At 39.8% G+C, this 22,901-nt stretch overlaps 1 protein-coding gene across 1 annotated transcript in view; it reads left to right on the top strand.

Moving 5' to 3' along the window:
• Positions 1-2,440: 2,440 nt before the first annotated feature.
• Positions 2,441-22,901, top strand: part of LOC104612097 (sodium/calcium exchanger NCL-like) — a 30,089-nt gene continuing 9,628 nt past the window's right edge. The window contains exons 1-2 of the mRNA XM_010279415.2: positions 2,441-3,049; positions 10,373-10,558. Coding sequence (XP_010277717.1) covers positions 2,659-3,049; positions 10,373-10,558 — 577 coding nt within the window. The 5' untranslated portion in view covers positions 2,441-2,658. The remainder of the gene's footprint in view (positions 3,050-10,372; positions 10,559-22,901) is intronic.

Here is a 22,901-nt window from a genome sequence, read left to right as displayed (position 1 = left end):
CAATTGTTTTATGTTTTCAACTTTTTCAATAATTAATAATTATTCATATTTTATAAACTACTTTTAAAAGAAATTTATAATACAAAAATAACAATAATTAATTTTAGTTAGGTTTATTCATCAAACTAATGAAACCGACCAACTCGATTAACTCGACCCGAGTTGGTTAGTTTTCTAGTATTTTAGGTTGGCTTTGGTTCAAAAATTTTCCAATTCGACCAAGTTGGATCAGTTTCACTTTAGCCATTTGTAAATCAACCAAAATCGAATGACCTAACCATTGATATATATATATATTTTATATTTTTAATATAATTTTTAATATGTTAAAGTGGAAAATTTCTCATATTTCTTTTGAACCGATTGACCAAACCAAAAAATCGACCCAAACCGATACAACTAGAGTGGGTCGGCTTTCACAAAAGGTTAGTCAGTTTCTACTGACCAACTCAATTTTGTTGGACAAATAGCCTATGATCAAACCGAACCAACTCATGAACACTCATAATTTCAACTAAATTAATAGTGTCATCTCTAATAAATAACAATAGTTTAATCTCCAATAATTATTGAAAATTTATAGCGAAAACACACAATTATTGAAAATATATTGATAATAAAAAATACAATGATTATAGAAATTACAAAAATACAAGTACTAAAAATATATTAACTTAATCAATAAATAGTATAATTTCAAATAATAGTTTAATCTCTAATAAATATTAATCAATAACTTATAACAAAAATACAATAAATACAATAAGTATAATAAATTAAATTTAAAAATTTCAATAATAGTAATTTAATCTCCAATAAATATTGAAAGTTTTTTGTTAAATAACAAAGCAAAATAAATTTATACATAATTATTGAAAATACATTTATCACAAAAAACAATAAATATTAATTTTAGTATATACAATTATATAATAAATATAGATTAAGAGTTTAAAATTATTATTAATAAATATTAATTTTTTTGAAAGTTATTTTCTCGAATTATTACTTGATATAAGTGAAATTATTTATTTACAATATTATGTAAAAAATTTAAATTATTATTAATTTCAATATTATGTTATAATTAATTTTCTATTTTTTAGAGATTTTTTAAATTATTACATAATTTCTTTATTTTAACTATTTAAAATCTTGTTATGTCAAATATTTTGTTATTTAAAACATTTAGTTTTTTAACTACTTAAATAATATGTAAAATATTTAATTTTTTTAATTATTAATTATTTATTGAATTTAATTATCCATAAAATCATAATTTATACTAATATTACATAATTTCATTTTTAATTTTGTAATATATTAAATTACTATTAATTTCAATATTATGTTATAATTATTTTTCTACTTTGAAGAAATGTTTTCAATTTATTACATAATTTCGTTATTTTAACTATTTAAAATCTAGTTATGATAAATATTTAGTTATTTAAATATTTAAATAATTTATAAAATATTTTAATTTTTTTGTTATTTGAATTTTATATTTTAAAGCTATTACATATTATTAAATATTTGAAAAACATTTAATTTGATAATCCAGAAAGACAAAATTTAAATTGTTAGTACATAATTTCGTGATATATATTGTAAAAATATAAATTTATATTTTTTGTTTTTAATAAATATTTTAAAGTTATTATATAATTTTATTAGAATATTTAAATAATTCTTAAAATTTTTAATCCAAACTTTCTTTAGATAGATATAGATAAAAAGTTGTGGAGAGGATAAGTTAGAATTAGAGATAATTTAGGGGAGAAATTCTCAATTCTCTCCTAAATTAAAGAGAATTTTGGAGATAAAAAGAAATTAGAGATAATTTAAAAGATAAATAGGAATTAGAGATAATTTTGGAGAAAGTGAGGGGGAGGTAGTTTTGGAGAAATTTTATGAGAAAGATTATTTAGGTTATTAGGAAAGTGCATCTCATTGATTATTTCAAAAATGACATAAATTTAAAAAAATAAAAATTTAAAAAAAAATAAAAAAATACAAAAAGTTAAGAAAATAGATAAATAGCTTAGAGAATGCTGACATCAATATGAACATACCAATTTTAATATATATAGATATAATAGTTTATTCCTTTCAACCTTATCCTTATAAATCCCAAGTATGTCGTTACGCGTTGACGCGGAACTGTTTCAGTGTTTCTCCCCACAGCCAATGTTAACTCTTTCTATCCTATATGACCTGTCATCTCCAGCAACAGTGGGCCCATGTACCAGACTGACGTGGCATATCATAAAATTGGTCCACATCCTCCGGTTCCTTCTTTTTTTTCACCGCTCAGGACATACTACTTTGCAATCCTCTGCAGTTCTACTGGTATAACTTGCCTAACCAGACCACGTAGCGTATCACGATTTGTACAGTACCCCCCACTAACTACCGAGTACTAAATAGTACCGGTTGCGTTGGTCACACAGACCGTTGGTTTTTAGTTTGTTCTCCAGGGAAAACGGAGAAGGGGGCATCAGCACTTCGGTCTTCAGCAGCAGCTTCAACTTGAAGCCATACTTTCGCCCTGCTAATTGTACAGCTTGAGGCCCCATCCGAGAACTAATCTCTCGCGCTGTAGATAGTGTAAAAAGGTATATTGTGATTCGTGACTAGAAACAAGCATCAAAGAACATGGTGAAGAAAAGTTTCCTCTGTGTTTTGTTCGTCCTCCTAGTGATTCTCGCTGTCGCTGGCGCCGGCAGTAGTCGGTTCATTACAGAGAGCTTTAGCTCTAATCTGGTTTCCGACGGAGTCGAAAATGGTCGAGTGCAATCTCCAGGCATCTTTCTCAAGAGGCTCCGTGCATCCGAGACCTGTGAGCAGACATATGGGTTCCTCCCCTGTACCACTAATGTTGTTGGAAACCTCTTCCTCATCATTGTATACGGGTTCTTGATGTTCCATGGGGCGAGGTACCTCTCGGACGGAAGTGAGCTTCTGCTGTCAGTCCTTGGCCCTGGTATTATTGGTGGTCTTTTCCTTCCTATCCTCGGTGCTCTTCCTGATGCAATGCTCATCCTCGGTAAATATATTGATATTAATATGATTATCGGTTGGATTTGTATTTAGAAAATCTTGTCCAAAAATTAACTAACTACTGATTTTAATATGAGAATTTTCTTTTTCTTTTTAAATTGGTTATCACTCTCGATTTTCCATCACCTTTTGTTAAATTGACATTGTTTCACTAAGATGGTGTAAAATTGTTTGCTCTCTAATGTACAGCTCTGTGAAGAGATGCATTTATTTTTTCTTTTTCATTCTGATTACATTTAGTTGCTGCAGCGACTTAGTCTCTTTCATAGGCTGTAGCATGAATAATGGCCTAAATTTGCCATTAGGATCGAACATCTCTGTAGGTTTTTGCTTGTACCTTATTTATTGGCTGCCTGCCTCAAGTTTGGCTCCATAAACTTAGTGACATCCGAATACTCCTTTTCTTTCTACTTACCCTTACGCTGTGTTTGGTTTGAAGGAACAGGTAGGAAAAAGGAATTCCCTACCTTTCCCTTCCAACCAAATATAGCTTTAGAGATTGCTTTGTGCAATTGTTTCTTTCTATTGTTCTAGATGTTTAATTTTTTGTGAACTTTCTTTGGGAGTTGTATATTTCTATTCCAGTGAATAATCCTTTTTTCTTTTCTGGTCAGTTGTATCAAAGAATCCTCTTGAGGTGTGTACTGGAACTGGCTTGTCTCTTGTTCATGCAGATATGCATACTCTAATGAGGTTTCTTACATATTCATAAAAAAAAAGAGGTTTCTTACATTCCTTTTCTATAACGAATCCTTATATTAGGTTCAAGATTGGTTGATGTATTAAACTTGTCTGAAATTGTCAATCCGGGAGGATTGATCAGAAATTAATTTTTTCTGACTTGTAAATCCAAAAGAGAGACTATATGGCATTTGCATAAAGTCTAACTGATCACCATAGTCATCTTAAGTCTTGTCCCAACTCTCTCTGATCTTCATTTTGGTCATCAGCATCATCGTCTAAGCTTTTTGTCCCAACTATATTTGGTTGGTTAAGTGAACCTGTTTAGCCATTCCATTCTGTTCAGTTCCATATCCAAACTTTCTCTGTAAAATGGTCTGAAGCAACTGATGTTGTACACACCTGCAATTCATAGTGTTCAAATTCATGCTAATGTAAGTGGTACTCTTCATCAGTTAATTTTTTATTTTGTTCTTTTCTTTTAAGAGAACTATGCAACTGAAGATATTTAGTTGATATAAACAAACTGAGAAGAAAGGAGGGAAGACCTCCAGACAGAGAAGAAGCTTTTTAAGGATAGACTTACACCAATGCATAAAATAGGTAAGGATTTTTCACAAAGGCATCAGAAGTGGCAGAAGAAAACAACGAATGTCATTTTATTAGTAATGCAGGAGGCAGGTGGTGCAATTGTAGAATTTATGGTTAGTCAAAGAAGGTAAATCATGAATGTGACATTTGAGAGGTAAAAGTTCCTCTAATGATTCCTGCTACATAGATGTTGAAGAGATTCAGAAATGGATCTTGTTGGGCTCACTATGTGAATCTAAAACCTTGGGGAGGAAGGTGGGTCTTGACGGGTTGGCTATATAAACTGAAACCTTGGTTAGGAATTCTGGCAGGGTCTTTTATGCTCGACGAGAGTGGAGATTTTCATATTCTGCATTGATGAGGGCGGAATTGGCCCTCCAATGACATTGTGACACGTGGCATCTTGGAACAACTGGGTGACACCCGGAACCACTTAGGCGACAACTTACCTTAGCCAAGATGATAGTGTTTCGACCTGGCGACCTGGCAATGTCGTCGACCTGGCGACCTGGCGCCGACGCAAGGAGCGACCTCCCTCGAGTGCGTGCCGGCCTTACTGAGGTCCAGGTGGCGACCTGCGAGACGTGCTCACCGACAAATTCGGCATGCATATCCCAACACTCCCACGATCCTTGGAAGTTGGCCCACGTACCGAACGTTCCGGAGGGTGGTCAACGTGCATGGCGGTTGCCTCCGGGAATCTCGTACCACTTAGGTGACCTCTCGGAAATCTCGGATGCGGTGCGTGAAGCACACGCCAAACAATGCCTATATAAAGGCACCAACCCTAATGACATAGGGGGGGGCAAGTAAACACATTCTAGTTCTCATACTTTTATGATTTTTTAACTCGCGATTTACTACTAGTTTACTAACTTAAGCATCGGAGCGACCTCACCGGGTTAGCCATCCCGGGTCCTCTGACATTGATTCCTTGCAGGTCTCTAAAGAACTATGAAGCTTAACGATCAATGCAGCTCGGCCTGGTCAGCTCGGCATCCAGGTCCTCACCCAGCAAAATTCTCTACTTCGGCCTCTGAGTCATCGGCCACTTGGAAGCAGACCGAATGACGAGGTACTTAGCCCAAAATTGATTCATCAATTGGCGCCGTTTGTGGGAAACGCTACAAAAAGCTAAGTTCTCATCTTCTGAAAGGTTAAGTCCTCTTCTTCCAGAAAGCTAAGTTCTCACCTTTTAGAAACTAAAGCTCTCACTTTCTAGTTTCCATTTTTTATGAACTCAAAGACTAAGCAGGAAGTTGATGGCCAATAGACTAAGCAGCTCTGCCGACTTTATTTCAACTCAGATAAAGCCTCATCAGCCCTCTTCGCGAGGTACCCTCTACAAGATGAGCTCTTCGTGGCTTCCGTGGGAGTTGGCGGCCAACGGACTGCACGGATGCCCTTGCCGGTCGAGCCTTCCAAGGCTCCCGTGCGAGCTGGTGACCTAAAGTCAGTAGTGCTGCCCTCATAGGTCGAGCTCCCAGTAGCTTCTTGTAGGAGTGAGTGACCGGCGTCACTAACGAGGCTGATGCAGCGCAGCTGTAGCTCTAAAGTGCCGAGTTGATAAAAGACCTCGGCACCGCATAAAACCCAGTCGCCTCTTTGGCATGGGCAAAATCAAGGAGAGTGGACTACGAGTCGCTCCCAGAGCCTAAGGGCTAAAGTGCCAAACTGATAAAAGACCTCGACACTGCTTAAGACCCAGTCGCCTCTTCGTCATGGGCAAAATCAAGGGTAAGGAGAGTGGGCTACGAGTCGCTCCTAGAGCCTAAGGGCTAAGGTGCCGGGCTGATAAAAGACCTCGGCACCACGTGGGACCCAGTCGCCTCTTTTACATGGGTGAAATATAAAGCAGTTCGCATTCAGCACGAGAAAACAAAGGAAAAGACTAGTTCGCTCTCAGCACCGTGATGGATGCAAACTTGATTTCTTCACAGCTGACCTCCACCTCGATTGCAGGCTCTGCATCAAACTCACTAGCTAGGGCCAGCTCGAAGGACACTGCGTCGAAGTCTACCTAGGTGGAGCGACCTAATAGAGAGGTCACACAGAACCCCCTCTTAAGGACGGCATGATGAGCTTCACTCTTGAGGTACTTAGTCGGATCGCAAAACCTCTTGATGGTCACATCCCTAATAAGGTAGATGTCCTTGGGGTACCTGCTCCACCTCTCCTCGAGCAGATGAACTCGCTCTCGGGCCCCGAAAATAAAGATGGCGAGGTCCTGCACAAGGCTGCAAACACTTGGACTTTCCGACCTGAGAAGCAAATTGGATCGACGCTTACGAGCTCATCGAATTAGTCATTCCAGGCCAAAAGGAGCAATCTACTCCCTTCGCCGAGTTACTTTCAGCTCGGGAGTGGGGGGCAATTGATGAGGGCAGATTTGGCCCTCCAATGACATTGTGACACGTGGCATCTTGGAACAACTGGGTGACACCCAGAACGACTTAGGCGACAACTTACCTTAGCCAAGATGATGGTGTCCCGACCTGGCGACCTGGCACAAGTGTCGAACTGGCGACCTGGCACAGGCGCCAAACTGGCGACCTGGCATAGGTGCCGACCTGGCGACCTGGCATAGGCGCTGACCTGGTGACCTGGCGACCTAGCGACCTCGCACTATCGTCGACCTGGCACTGACGCCGACCTAGCGACCTCGCACTATCACTGACCTAGCACTGACGCCGACGTAGCGACCTCGACCACAACTCAGGTCGGCTAGAAGCACCTCGTCTAGGGCCGACCTACAACACCTCGTCACTGGTCGAAGTGACCTCGACGCAAGGAGCGACCTCCCTCGAGGGCGTGCCGGCCTGACTGAGGTCCAGGTGGCGACCTGCGAGATGTTCTCACCGACAAATTCGGTTGGCCCACGATCCTTGGAAGTTGGCCCACGTACCGAACGTTATAGAGGGTGGTCAACGTGCATGACGGTTGCCTCCAGGAATCTCGGACCACTTAGGCGACCTCTTGGAAATCTCGGATGCAGTGTGTGAAGCCCACGCCAAACAATGCCTATATAAAGGCACCAACCCCAATGACATAGGGGGGGGGGGCAAGTAAGCAAATTCTAGCTCTCATACTTTTATGATTTTTTAGCTCGCGATTTACTACTAGTTTACTAACTTAAGCATCGGAGCGACCTCGCCGGGTTAGCCACCTCGGGTCCTCTGACATTGATTCCTTGCAGGTCTCTAAGGAACTATGAAGCTCAACAATCAATGCAGCTCGGCCCGGTCAGCTCGGCACCTAGTCCACTCCCAGCTCGGCCTGGTCAGCTCGGCATCCAGGTCCTCACCCAGCAAAATTCTCCACTTCGGCCTCTGAGTCATCGGCCACTTGGAAGCAGACCGAATGACGAGGTACTTAGCTCAAAATTGATTCATCATGAATCATCAATGAAAATTATTCAGTGGCATGGATTTACATTTAGGACATTGGGATCACTTTGTAGGGGGCCAAGTTGTGTTTTCTTCTCTCACTAAATCACACCAATCCAGAAACACCAGATTTGTTTTTTTTTTTAAAGAATTTTTATCAGCTTATTTTTTTAATAATTTTGGAGAAGTTGTACCTCTAGGTCTTCATTCTTAGGCAGAAAAAATCCAGAAAATGAACATACAACCCTAAGAAAGCATATGACTCAAGCAGTAATTTCTAGAGCTTTAATCCACCATGTGCCTACTGGTGGTAGCTCAGTGGCTTCATAAACTGAATAATTAAAGGGTTTGATCAGACCAGGTCAGATCAGATCAGATGAAGCTCTAATACTGACTTGTAATTTTAGATGAAGAAAATAAAAAGACATAAGAGACAAACCCTAGAAGAAGTAGAAGAAGAGAAGAGAGGTTGAAGAAATTTGGTGCTGCCACCTTATCATCATCATCTAAGCCTTGTCCCAACCATATGGGGTTGGCTACATGAGTCCTGTTCAGTACCATATCCATTGTAAAATTGTGGGCCCTTAAATTAGTGTTTAAACTGACCTAGAAATGGAACCTCTTTTCTATCTAGGAGGCAGGTTAGTGGTTCATCCATCTGTGTCAAATGGCTCAACCCTTGATGTCATAAATTAAATAATAAAAATATAAAAATAGATAAATTACAGACCAGACAAAAGTGCAAAACAATTGCAGAAAAATTGGGCATACCTCTTATGTTTATATATTCTTCATATTGAACAAAAATAAGTGTGATAAATAAGAACTATTGTTATTAATGGTGGAAATAGCCAAAAATGCAAAAAAAAAAAACATAAAAAGAAAGTTAATGTATAACCTGTGAACCGCTATGTCAAGAGTTCAGGGGTTCAACTAGCTTGGTCATTGGGTCATTGATTGAGTCAATGGATTTTACAAGTAAGCGGTTTGGGGATGAAACAGACATAAAATCTGGCTGGGTGATGGGTTGACTGGTTCAGCCACAGGTTGCAAACATTCCCTTAAATCATTTCTCACTACTTCAACCCATGTCCTTTTTGGCCTGCCCTAAGCTCTTCTAGCCCCTTCAACATGTAATAATTCACTTCTTCTTATTGGTGCTTGTAGATGGTCTTTCGAATAAGTTCATTTCTTATCCTATCCATTATAGTTTTCCCATTCATCCATCTCAACATTCGTGTTTCTTCCACATACTTATTCTTATTTATATCATTGAAAGAATACAAATAAACTTGAGTGAACAGATATACACTTATGCTTAATATGTAAAACCTAATTTTCATCCTAACTTTCTCTAATGCAATGGTAATTATCTTTTTCATGTAATGGATCTAATTCTATTTAAGGTGTTATCAATGTTCTGAAAATTGTAATTGTAGAGAAAGTTGAATAAAATGAAATCAAGAAATGTATCATAAATTGTACAATTATTTCTGTTTTTACAAACTTGTAAAAAATTTAAAAACAGGTATACTAATAATCTAATTGTGTATAAAAGTGATTTCGCCTTATTTTTAATCCATATCTACCATATATGACCTGAAAAATTGATTTACCTCTGTACAGTAGAAGCTTGAGATGATATAATCAAGTTCAACTTGAAAGTCAGGTAATCTGCATATTACTCTTTAATCTACATATGATGGAAAATAAACTGAATATGATTTCTAAAAGGTCTTAAATAACCTTAATAAATCAATTTCTAGTAAGAGATTTAAAACAAGTTTCTCTTGAAAAAACTTAAAGGAAACATGGAATGCCAAAATAGTGAATTAAGTCTTAATTGAATTAATTTGAATTACATGAATTGTATAAATTACAAGATTCATGAGTCAAATTATAGGGTTCAAACAAAAATCATAAGATTTCTGCAGAAAAGGATTTGGACATAAGATTTGACTTAAAAAAACTCTTGGATTAATGCTTTGGGCTGCTGACTGGGGAAGATTCAGTTCACGGATAACCTCTTGAGACACGGCTTGGATTTAGGCAGTATCTGTTGCCTTTGCAGGGAGGCTCCTGAATCTGCTAGTTACTTACTGTTCTTATGCTCTTTATCATTTCAGATCTGGTATCATTTTCTTTGGCTTTTCAAGAGGCAGTGGGTCCATGTTTATCTGATCTCCTATCCTGTTGGTGTTGGAGAGTTGGTGGCTTTTCAGATAAGGGGAAGTTTTTTTGTGGAATTCCACTCCTTTTTCTATCTGTTGGCTGGTGTGGAGAGGAACAGAAGAATCTTTGATGTTAAGGATAGAAAGATAGAATGGAACCTTATTCGATGGGAATGGGCTTTGAAGTCGTTTTCCAATGTTCAAGCTGGTAGATTCAGGAGTTATTGGGCTTCCATTATTTTTGACCAAAATGTAAAGGATTGATACACAGTCTCTTTTCGGGAATACTGATAGTCACACTTTTTGTACAGTTGAGGCTTTCCAGTCTCCTTTTTAATAATTTAATACAATATAAAAATTCTCCTCATTTATCAAAAAAAAAAAATCATGAACCATATCTCATAAATTGCAAGGTTTTCACATTTGTCTTTTATTCTTAGTTCTATAGATTGCATCTAATTGCTTTCTTCTGTACCACAGTTTCTGGACTCTCTGGAAGTAGAGAAACTGCTCAGAGTCAGGTTTTGGTTGGAATGGGCTTGCTGGCTGGGTCAACTGTCATGCTTCTGACGTCACTTTGGGGATCTTGTATTATTGTTGGGAAATGTGATATTGAGGACTCAACTGCAGTAGATTTACAAGATACAAAAGGATTGAGCTTATCTGGTAAGTTATTTTACTATCACTTTGTGCATATTATTGTCGCCTTAGTTTGATAATTCATTCTGGTTAGGAGGACCATCGTAGAAGCACCTGTTTCCATCAAACTTGCATGTGTTAAGCATGCTGTAAGTATTTCATACTTAGCCACAATTGAGCTCTTTATGAGACTCATAATTGCGTTATTTATAGCTTCTTTGTCTTTATTTCATTCCAAGGCATAACTTGTATCTCTATGCTTTTTATTTGCATAGATTCACTTCTTTGTCTTTATTTCTTCTCCCTCTCTTCTTCCTTCCTCTTCTCTGAAATCATGGTATCAGAGCAGGGTAGGGCTCTGTAAAACCTTTCCTTTTCTGGCCGAAGCTTCCTCCCCTCTTCACTGGACTGAGAATGGAACAAACCTGGTCGAACCTGCACTGAAAACACTTTGACTGCTTCCTTTCTTACACAGTTTGATCAGAACTGAACAGAACTAATACCAGAAATCAATGAATGGTGCTTTGAATTTTCCTAAGAGGTCGGTGGTTGTTTTTTCCTGTTTTCTTATTGTTCTGGGATTGGAATCTCCAGAAACCTACTCGAACTGAACAAGAACAAGAACTAAGTCCTTTCTTTTCTTTAGTTCTTGGTCTGGTTACCAAGAACAGACAGTGGTTTGCCTTGGCCGAATGATATAAGGGTGGTCTGAACCCTATTTGTTTGTGGATCTGTAGATCCAGAACTGTGTGAATGTTGAACCTCTGTAGGTCATGAATGACCTGGTTCAGTTTAATGAAGTACTACAGCAGCTCTATTGATGCTTTGTGTGGACTGTACTAGCCTCGGTGAGGTCTGATAGACCTATTAATGTGTGTAACAACAAGTGCTGTACTTTCTGCAACTTCTTTTTGATTCATAAAAAAGGGAAAAAATTACTCTTCAAAGGGCTGCTGTCCTCTGTGTGTTGGCTTAAGAACAGAATTAGTGATCATTGATAAGTGATTACTTATGGCTTATGAAGATTTTGCAACTTCAGGAACCACTTCAAATCAGAGTGGTTTGTACAATGGCCATGATACAACAAACTTCCCAATGTCTATTACTCCCTTAGATGGTAGAAACTACTTGAGATGGTCCAAGGAGATGCAGCTGTACATTACAGCCAGGGGTAAAGCTGGATATATAAATGGAAAAGTGAAAGAACCTAGAGCTGGCACTGCTGAATATGACAAATGGGACCGAGAGAACTGCTTGATTATGTCTTGGCTTTTGACATTGTAGAGAAGATGGGCCGAATGGAGGTGGGCTTTGAATGCTTTAATAGTCTTCCCAAACAACAAAAAATAACCCAGCAAAGGACTGAGAAAAAACTTATAGTAAGAGAGTCTCTGGTTTGAACTACAAACCAGGCCGAACACTTGTTCTCTGAGATAACTTCGAAATTCTTTTTCTCTGATTTCAAATCAGGCCAAACAACTTGCTCTCTGATTGTTCCTGGTCACCGAACCCTTTTCCAAGTGTATAGAAACTTGGGCACCCTCCAATAACCTCCAAGAACCAGGCGGATGACTGTAAACTTTCAGCCCTAGAACCTCTTCATGCAGTTGGCTGAACTAGAACCACATGAGGGACACGCCAAGCAATGGCCCGCTCTGATACCAAGTTGAAAAACAGTCCACTTGATGTATGGAACTGTTTGAGATTAGATGCAAACCAGAAAATAAACAAACAAGAGAGGAAGAGAAGAGAGAGCTGGTGGCAATGAGTGTTAGAGAATAAGAGGTTCGAACATAACCACTCTCTAACACTCTAAACATCTTATTAATAAGTTAATCTTTGACAAATTATAGAGAGGCCCTTGAGTAGGCAGGAAAATACAAAAACATAACATTACAGAGTATGGGCCCAGAATAAGGCCCACAACAGAGAGAAACATAACATAACATGAAATGACAGTCTATGAGCATTCGGCCCATCTTCTCTACAGACATCTGTAGTTTGACAGTACTGAAAGAGAGAGAAAAGGAGGAAGAAAGGAGAAAGAGAGAAGAAGAAAAAGAATTCTATTCAATATGTGGCTGGCGACGCCTAAGTTAGTATTTATACTTAGGAAAACAACTTATAACAAATGACATAGGAAAAGCTAGAAATGCCCCTACTAGGCCGTTGCATGTTACCACACTCCCCCTCAAGTTGGAGCATATATGTTAATCATGCCCAACTTGTCACACAATTCATAATGTCGCAAATAGTGAAGACCCTTTGTAAGGACATCAGGTAGTTGTTCCTTGGAACTAATGTAAGGAGTACAAATTTCCCCCTTTTCAAGTTTTTCCCTTATGAAATGCTTGTCAACTTCAATATGCTTGGTCTTGTCATGAAGAACTGCATTGGCTACAATATTAATAGCTGCCTTATTGTCACAATAGAGAGACATTTGTCCATCAGCAGAGAGTCCCAACTCTCCAATCAAAGTTTTTACCCAAAGTACTTCAGCAACTCCATGTGCCAGGGCCTTATACTCGGCCTCAGCACTGGATCTGGCCACTGCACTTTGTTTTTTGCTTCTCTAAGTGACCAAGTTTCCACCAACAAAGGTACAATATCCATTAGTTGATTTCCTATCATCAACTGCTCCAGCCCAATCTGCATCTGTGTAGACTTCCACTTTCATATGACCTTGTTTCTTGAAAAGTAACCCAGTTCTTGGATATTTCTTTAGATATCTAAGTACTCTCTCATTTGCCTCTAAATGGGAGGATGTTGGTGCATGCATAAACTGACTAAGGACACCAACAACATAAGCTATATCTAGTCGAGTCATTGATAGGTAGAGAAGTCTTCCTACCAATCTTTGAAACTTCTTGACATCTATCACTAGTTCTCCAATACAATCACCAAGCCGATGGTTTTCCTCAATAGGGGAATCTACAGGCTTTGCTCTTAACTTTCCCGTGTCCTGTAAGAGATCTAGGACATACTTCCTTTGGGAAATGAAGATGCCCTTTTTTGAGCGGGCAACCTCAATACCAAGGAAATAATGTAGTTGTCCCAGATCTTTCACCTCAAACTGCATAGCAAGGTGTTGGTTCGAGTGGTTAAGTGTTTGTGGGCTTAGTTTACCTTTTATGTTTACGTTTCTTAGTTTATTATGGGCCTTTAGTTATTGGGCCTAATCTTGTTTTATCTTTCTTTATTATTCCTAGGTGTCCCATCACTAATCAGGGGCATTCTAGTCCTTTTGTGTAATCTATTATTGTGAATATATAAGTTAGCTTTCTAGGGTTGGCTGAGAACACTATTGCCACCCATTCTCAGACCTGTTCTCTTCTCTTCTTCTTCCTCTTCTACTGCTGTTCTCCAACTAACATGGTATCAAAGCACCATTTGGCCTGACTTGTTACAACTTGCTTCCTTTTTCTTTTTTTCCTCTTCTCTAATCTCTTTTCATTCTCTCTTATTTCTGCTACAGTGAAGAAACCCTAGGACTGACAGTAGGCAACAGCAAGGTCTGTATCTAGGGTTTCTCTTGGCTGTAGGGCCCAAGGGAAGTTTTTTCTCAGAAACTTATGCCCCACTAGTGGTTCTGTAGTAGTGAATAGCCATTCGACTGCTAGAGAGATCTGTATAGAACAGATCTAGGTGGAAGGACTGAGTAGACAGTCCTAGTTCGTGTCTGGGTGATTGAATAGACCGTAGGGGTGGTCAAGTCCAGGTTCGACCTCCAGAAGGGATGCTGGTTTTAGTCTAGAAGTGGTGTTATCAGTCGTGAGTGGTGTTATCTTCGACCTCTAGAAGGGGTGCTGGTTTCAGTCCAGAAGTGGTGTTATCAGTCAGAAGGGGTGCTGGTTTTAGTCCAGAAGGAGTGCTGGTTTCAGTCCAGAAGGGGTGCTGGTTTCAGTATAAAGGTGGTGTTGTTCACAATCCAGAATTTACTCCGCCACAAGTGGTGTTGTCTTTTAGCCCAGAAGTGCTTCAGTGCAGTCATAGAGGGTGTTTCTTAAGCCTTGTAACAGCTCCGGTAAGTCTGAAATCTAGTTCCTTGCGTTGAGATTTCAGCTGTGGTTTCTATAAGAAAAGGAATGTCCTCAACATTAGGCGAAGTGTCTTCTAAAGACAATAAGATTGGTGGAAGGTCTTCAAACCTAGAAAACCCAAATCTGCATAGCTTGCAGATCACCAGTGTGTTATTAGATGAATACAACTTCAGAGAATGGTCTGTTTCAGCCAAAGAGGATGATGTTGAATACTCAATTTGGCATAAGGAAAATGCTATTGTTATATCCTGGCTGCTTGCCTCAATGACTCCAAGAATGGCTAGGACTGTTCAGCACTTCCCTACTACCTCTAAGATTTGGGAGAAGGTGTCTAAAACCTATGGACAGAGAAAGAACAATGCAAGAATTTATAGGCTAACCCAATATATTGTTGCATTGAGACAAGGAGATATGTCTGTTGCAACCTACTTTGCAACTCTAGGACTATGGGAAGAACTTGACCATCATCTTGTACTTGATTGGGAAAATACAAGAGATAAGGAGAGGCATGATAAACAAATTGAAGAAGGTAGAGCTTTTAAGTTTTTGGATGGCCTAGATCCCATATAAGAAAGCATAAGATCCCAAATTTTGGGAAGGGATGAAATTCCAGATTTACATCATGTTTACTATCTTGTAAGGAATGAAGAGGTTAGAAGGAAAAAAATGCAAGTTGACACCCAAGTACAACTTGTTGAGCATTCAGCCTTGATTTTTTCAACCCAAAAGGGGACAAATATTCAGACAAGAGGCATCTTAAGTGCTCTCATTGTAGAGGTGACAGACATTTGAAAGAGACTTGCTGGATTCTTTATCCTCATCTGAAACCAGCTGCATTAAGGAAAGACAAGAAGCCTCAGATGAGTGGTAAGATGACAAAGAGGCCATTTAACGATAAGCCTGAAAGATGTACAAGTACGCTTGACCTTATACATACTGATGTATGTGGTCCCCTGAGTGTTAGTTCCCGTAACCAACACGTGTATTTCATTACATTCACTGATGATTTTTCACGATATGGTTACGTATACCTAATGAGACACAAGTCTGAATCTTTTAAAAAGTTCAAAGAGTTCAGGCAAGAGGTTGAGAAACAGTTAGGGAGAGAAATTAAGGCCCTTCGATCAGATCGAGGTGGCGAGTATCTCTCTGACGAATTCATGGACTACTTAAAGGACAATGGGATAGTATCACAGTTGGCTCCTCCTGCTACATCACAACTTAACGGTGTTTCAGAGAGGAGGAATAGGACCTTATTGGATATGGTCTGGTCACTTCTCACCCATTCAGAGTTACCCACATCCTTTTGGGGATATGCATTAAAGAATGCGTTCTACGTGCTAAACCGGGTTCCAACCAAATCGGTTCCTAAGACTCCTTATGAGCTTTGGACCGGAAAGAAACCAAGTGTACGACACTTGAAGATTTGGGGTTGTCCGGTTCACGTTAAAAGAACGAATCTGGATAAATTAGAATTCAAGACCAGCCGTTGCCTATTCGTAGGCTACTCAAAGGGCTCAGTGGGCTACCTATTCTATGATCCAAGTGAGCAGAAGGTGTTCTGTAGTCGGAATGCACTATTCTTGGAAAATGACTACATCTTGGACAATCTGCGTCAGGAAATTGTTCTTGATGAGGAGAGCTCAGATGTAGTGGGAGGTGTCCCACAAGTTCCAGGTAGTGACCAACCTAGAAGATCTACCCGGGTGTCCAGGCCACCGGTCCGTTTTAGTTACGATCAGGATAGTTACCTGGTCGAAACCTTGACTAGTGAAGAGGATCCCGTAACATATACGGAAGCTATATTGGACAGACTCCCTTAAATGGGTAGATGCCATGAGAGCTGAGATGAACTCAATGGAGACCAATGGAGTCTGGACTCTAGTGGATTCGCCCTCCGAGGTAAAAGCAATTGGTTGCAAATGGATCTACAACAGGAAGAAGGGTCCCGATGGCAGGGTTGAGACCTACAAAGCTCGTCTGGTGGCAAAAGGATACACTCAGAAAGAAGGCATCGATTATGAGGAAACCTTTTCGCTCGTGGCTATACTTAAATCCATTAGGATCCTGCTAGCTGTAGCAGCTTACTATGACTATGAGATTTGACAGATGGATGTCAAAACTGCGTTCCTGAATGGAGATCTTACTGAAGATATCTATATGCAGCAACCGCAAGGTTTTGTAGCTGCGGGTCAGGAACACATGGTCTGTAAGTTGAATAGATCCATATATGGATTGAAGCAAGCTTCTAGAAGTTGGAACATCCGATTTGACTCTACGGTCAAAAGGTTTGATTTTGAGCAAAACCCGGATGAATCCTGTGTTTACAGAAAGATCAGTGGTGACAAGGTTACGTTTTTGGTTCTGTATGTAGATGACATTCTACTCATTGGGAATGATGTAAGAATGTTAACTACGATAAAAGTATGGCTATCACAGCAATTCTCCATGAAAGACCTTGGAGAAGCCTCATATATACTGGGTCTTCGACTCTATAGAGATAGATCAAAGCGGATAATAGGATTATCCCAATCTGCTTATATTGACAAAATAGTTAAGAGATATAGCATGGAAAACTCCAAGAAAGGAAATGTTCCTTTCAGGCATGGAGTCAAATCTCTCCAAGAAGATGTCTCCAAAGACCTCTGAGGAGATCAAGAGCATGAAAGACGTTCCCTATGCCTCAGCCGTAGGGAGTATCATGTATGCCATGCTATGCACTCGTCCTGACATCGCCCAGGCAGTGAGTGTAGTAAGCAGATTCCAGGCCAACCCAGGGCAGGAGCATTGGACTGCTGTGAAATGCATACTAAAGTACATTCGTAGGACAAAAGAGTTTTGTCTGGTATTCGATGGTAGTTCACTACAGATCCAAGGGTTTACAGATGTGGATTTCCAGTCGGATCCGGATGATAGAAAGTGTACATCTGGATATGTTTTCACGATAGGATCGTGTGCTGTTTCCAGCAAACAGGGGTCCACAGCAGACTCCACAACCGAGGCCGAATACATTGCCGCAAGTGAGGCTGCCAAAGAAGCCGTGTGGATGAAGAAGTTCGTTCATGAGTTGGGAGTAGTTCCATCCAACACATCACCCATTCTATTGTTGAGCCATTGCTCAAGCTAAGGAGCCACGAGCCCACTCAAAGTCGAAGCACATCGAGAGGAAGTACCACGTACTGCGGGAGATTGTTGGTAGAGGGGACATCCTGATTCAGAAGGTAGCATCAACAAAAATGTAGCAGACCCATTGATGAAGCCACTATCACAGAAAGTGTTTGAGAAACACGTGGAAAGCATGGGACTCCGGCTAGTACCTGATTGGACCTAAGTGCAAGTGGGAGCTGTTAGATAGTTTTGTATGCCCTTAGCTTCAATCAAGAATGATGTACTTTATGAATTTATTGTAAATGAATAAAAGTACATATTTGATTCATGTTCCCTTAGTATGTTTCTGTGTAATACCCTTAAACTGGACACTTAATGAGACTCGTGTTAGTTTAGAATGTTCACAGCCAGTGGATCGGTCTGGAGAGACCTATTCTGACAAGGCTGACACTGTAGTGCCACCAAGTCGGTTGGGGTGGCCTGTCTCAGCTACTAGGGTGAGACCCTAGGCACATACAGTGTAGGATTAATAGAACCTTTGAACCGGACCACATTTCCAGTATTGCCCTGGACCTTGGAGATAGATGGGCAAAACTGGAAAGTTACACCTAATCCCTAGACTCGATTATGATACTACACTAGATGTCGAATTTGGCTGTCTTTGATGTACCAATCAGTGAGATCCTTAGCAAGGGTCAAAACCTGGGTATGTTGGGACAATTCGAGAATTCATCTGAGTGGGTGATCATAGTGAAAGGATCAGCCCCTTTGTCGGACAAAGGTAATGATCGGGGATGCACTCTCTCTGATGGAAACCAAGACTGCCGGTAGCCGATTTCAACTGTTGAGATTTGTTTTTGCAAAGTATATTTTATATGAAATATAAAAGTATATATTATGGTTTCTAAAATGTTTGCAAAAGGTTTTAATTCTCGGGATCCATATAAGTAGAGAGTGCAACACTGTTCCTTGTAGTCGAGGGAGAGGTCCTTTCTTGTCGGGCAGTGTATGATCATTATGGGCTGAGAGGTTAAGTGTAAGACCATTGAGGATAATACCTGATGGGCTAATCTTGCATCTGCCCACAGTCCCTGGGTGTTACAAGGTGGCTTGGCCCAGGGACCACTTAGGGCAAGTGTTGGGCCCATAGAGCCCATAAAATGGGATTCAGGGGGTGCACTGTCCATAACAGTGTATTCGGCCAGGCCTTGTAACAAAGGCTGGGCCGAACCCATGTGACTGATGTGTAGATCAATGTTTGGGTCCCACACCATACAAGGAAGCCCAACTGGGCAGTAGTTTGGAAGGCTAATTGAGTACATAACCTTAAATGGGCCTTAAGCCCATTTCGAACTGGACTGATTTGATCAGTCAATTATATGGGGCGAATTCTGAGATAGATTAGCAGATAGGATAGGGTTAAGACCCTATCCACTCAGAGAGTCCAGATCTGAATGTGATTCAGATTTAAAAACCTCCTAATGAGATTAGGAGAAAGCTAATCTAATATGCAAATAAGATAAGGGTTTATCCCTATCACCTAAAGAGAGATCTTATCCAAATATGATTTGGATAAGCAGCTCTTAATTGGATTAGGAGTTGATCTTTTAGGTTAACAAAAGAAGGGGGCGGCAGCCTAAGAAACATATCACATCTGATTTTCTTTAGAGCTAAGAAAAATCATAGAAAGAGATTTTTTCTACACCCTGCGAATTCTCTCCTGCCGCCTCCTTCCTGCCGCCGCCATTGCCTTTAGTTCGATCTCCAGTTCTTGGGAGAAATCAAGATCTGATCTTGATTCCAATCTTTTGGGGAAAAGATTGGTTGGAGCTGTACTCGCAAGCCATCTAGTTGATTCTTGCGAAGGGTCAAGTTCTTTTGGAAGAACATTGCTGATTCTGCTCCATCCTGCACTGCGCCATTTTCAGTGGGAGCAGATTTTGGATCCTTCATTGGGCGTGAACACCTCCATTGGGAGATATTGATTCTCTGTATCAGGTATATCCTCCCTCTTACTTCTTTTGGTTCAGATCTGATTTGGTTCTTGATTCAAGATTGATCATTGAAAATATGTTTTCTGAAATAGGGAATTCGATTCCCTGCAAAGATGGGAGAAATTTTTGAAATTTGCTCTATCCATTCCGCAAGATTTGGGCGTCCATGAGATGGATATCCCATCCCTTCAGTGGTATCAGAGCTATGGTTCAAATCTTGAATCAATTTAATTCAGATTTGAACCTGCGCAAATGGGCAGAAGGTGTTCTACCCGATTTGCGCAGATATGGGTTTTGGGAAATTTATTCCCAAAATTATTGGGCGAATAATCTGAAATTAATTTTATATAAATCTGATTATTGTTTAGAATAGTTCTTTATGATTTTCTTGATTTATGGGCTGTTTGTACAAGAGGAGATCGAATTCTTGGTTTACGCAGGGAACCTGCAAGATTTGTAGTTTCTTGATTTATTCATTACATTTGGTCTGTAAATAATTTTTTTTTTATTTTTAGACTCAATGTATTAGGTATTCGATCTGATGTAATTATAATAGAAATTAGGTTTTCTATTTAATTTAATTTTTGGATCGAAGATGGCGGCGCAAGGAAGGAGATTTCGCAGATGGGACATTCGCTACCTGCGATTTGCAGTTTATGAAACTGCATTCTGTGATCTAACCTCTGTTTTGCAGGATGGATTGTACGGACAGCCCTGGATTAACTGATTCTTGTTTTTTTTATCAGTTCTTTAATTTCAGATTATTTTATTGAATTAAAGATTTAATTAAAGATCAAATCCTAGACCCATTCGAACCAAGATTGGTTCAAATTGTTTGGACCGAATCTAGGGTTTATTCAAGGCTAAAAGTCGGCCCTAATTTTCCCACAAATGGGCCTAAGGATTGATGTTTAATTAAATGGTTAATTCGGCCCAACTTGTAAGGCCCAATTTTAAATTGTTAAAACTGCCAAAAGCCCACTTTAAAGGAACAAGCTATATGGGCCGAACTGGGTAACCCTGATTCAGCCCATATACCTAGATGATGTTAACTGTTAATATTATGAATTAAAATGGGCTTCAAATGGGCTATTACAGATAATTAATTGATTGGATCAATTCCTCCTTGCATGTGATGTATGGATGTGTGATGTGCTACGTTCATGGACCATAAGTGCTTGGCCCATGCAGATTCGATAGTGGCTCTTGCGCACACCATGGTTGAGTGCACATCATTGCCATGGTGTCCCTACTGGTCATTTGATGACCTCCCTCAATGGTGGGCCCCACACCTCCTGAAGAGGTTACGTGCGGAACCCTAGCCGATTTAGGCCCACCGAAATCTAGCTTTATGAAAGTCAGTGGGAGCCATTCTAGTTTGACCTAAAATAAACTAGGGCGTAATTCTTGTTCCCTCTAGTAAATATGAGTGCATGTGACAGGGAGATTCATATGATGAACTCTCTAAAGGCCTTCCATCATTAGCATGAGGATGGGTCATTCAGTAATGAGAAAATGCACCAGAAAATGGGTTATCCATTTGCTGTTGGACTTGTCTAAGTGTTTCATAAGATGATAGGGGCGTCATAGACCGATGTGGGAGGGGCTTCACCAGAAAATGGGAACTCTCTCACGGTACCTTAGCGTTCACGAATATGACGTAAGCACTCATTGGACAAAAATGTTTACCTGAAAACGGCTCTGAACCTTGTCTAGCAGAGGTCAAAGGAAAAACTCATATGATGAGTGGATGTGATCATTCACAGAAAGGTGGTGGGGTTTTGCAGCTGAAACAGTTGGCTCCATGCACCCTATGTGGTTTCCCACATTTTCAGAGACAAGTCGCTGTCTCCGTCCCTGAGTAGGAGGGAAAACTCAGAGATGAAAAAATGGGAATGAAACATAGATTAAAATCCATATCTATGACTTGAACATGAATCAAATAAGGTTGTGGACTGATATTTGCTGTTTTATCAGAAAATGGCAAACGGACAATTTGCAAAGCTTCTTGACGACAACAAGCTTAAGGGCCCAAACTATGCCGACTGGTACCGTAACCTAATGCTGGTTTTAATATCTGAAAAACTGGACAAGGTAGTCAAGTCTCCTTCCCTGGAACGTCCGGGTGATAGGGCTTCTGAAGCCCGTAAGAGAGAATTCCATGAATGGGAGGATAAAAACTCCCTAGCACAAGGTTCCCAAGCACTGTTGGTCTTAAGCAGTGCTTACAACATTGTATCTGATAAATTGGATCCCATCTAGGGTGTTGGGTACGAGAACTCCTTTCTCTGTTCTTTGTCTTAACCTTCTAGATTTTTCCCTTCCTCCTAGAGTCTTTGGTTGTGTGTGTTTCATTCATGTTAAGGATCCTAAGAAGACTAAGTTGGATCCAAGGGCTACTAAAGGGGTCTTTCTAGGGTACTCTCCTACATAGAAAGGCGATAAGTGCTATGATCTAGTTACCAAGAAAAAATATGCCACCAAGGACGCGGTGTTTTTCAAGTCTCAGTCCTATTTTTAGTCTTCTAGGAATCCTCTTCAGGGGGAGACTAGTGGGATGGAAGAGGATTATTCTCCATCTTTTTTTGTGCCTCTTTCAGCCTCGGGTCTTCCATCTTCTCCTCCTGATCCTCCTGTTTTTAGTAGCTTAGGTGAATCTAGTGAGACTCCCATTGACCCTGTTACTGCTCCTGACTATCTAGGTGATTCCAGTGGGACTTCTACTGAACCTGCTATCGCTCCTGATGTTGAGGATGTGATTGATAACACTAATAGGCAGTAAAGAGATATGAGAATTCCCTACAGAAGAAGAGAAAAAGGTCCTCCAACTTATGGCAACAACCAATCGGACTCGGATCAATTTGTCTTAATGATTCCAAGTAATCCTATCACTCATACTTCTGATTTGGATCTTCCCATTACTCTTCGTATGCCTACCCGTTTTTGTACTACCCGACACCCCATTGTTGAATATGTTTCTTATTCATGTCTATCTCTTCTTTATTATTCCTTTGTGTTTGCTCTTTCTTCTATTCATGTCCCTGCTAGGTACTCAGAGGCAGTGTCTAACTCAAGATGGAGAGAGGCTATGAATGAAGAAATGAAAGCCTTAATGAATGTTAGGACTTGGGAATTAGTGGATCTACTAGAAGGGAAGAGCATTGTGGGATGTAAGTGGGTGTTCACTGTGAAGCATAAGGAGGATGGGTCCATTGAAAGATATAAGGC

The sequence above is a fragment of the Nelumbo nucifera genome, chromosome 1, assembly GCF_055504915.1.
Source record: "Nelumbo nucifera cultivar China Antique chromosome 1, China Antique-T2T, whole genome shotgun sequence".
In the NCBI taxonomy this organism is placed as follows: domain Eukaryota; kingdom Viridiplantae; phylum Streptophyta; class Magnoliopsida; order Proteales; family Nelumbonaceae; genus Nelumbo; species Nelumbo nucifera.
Note: the sequence above shows the minus strand (reverse complement) of the source record. Positions and strands in the feature narration are given on the sequence as shown.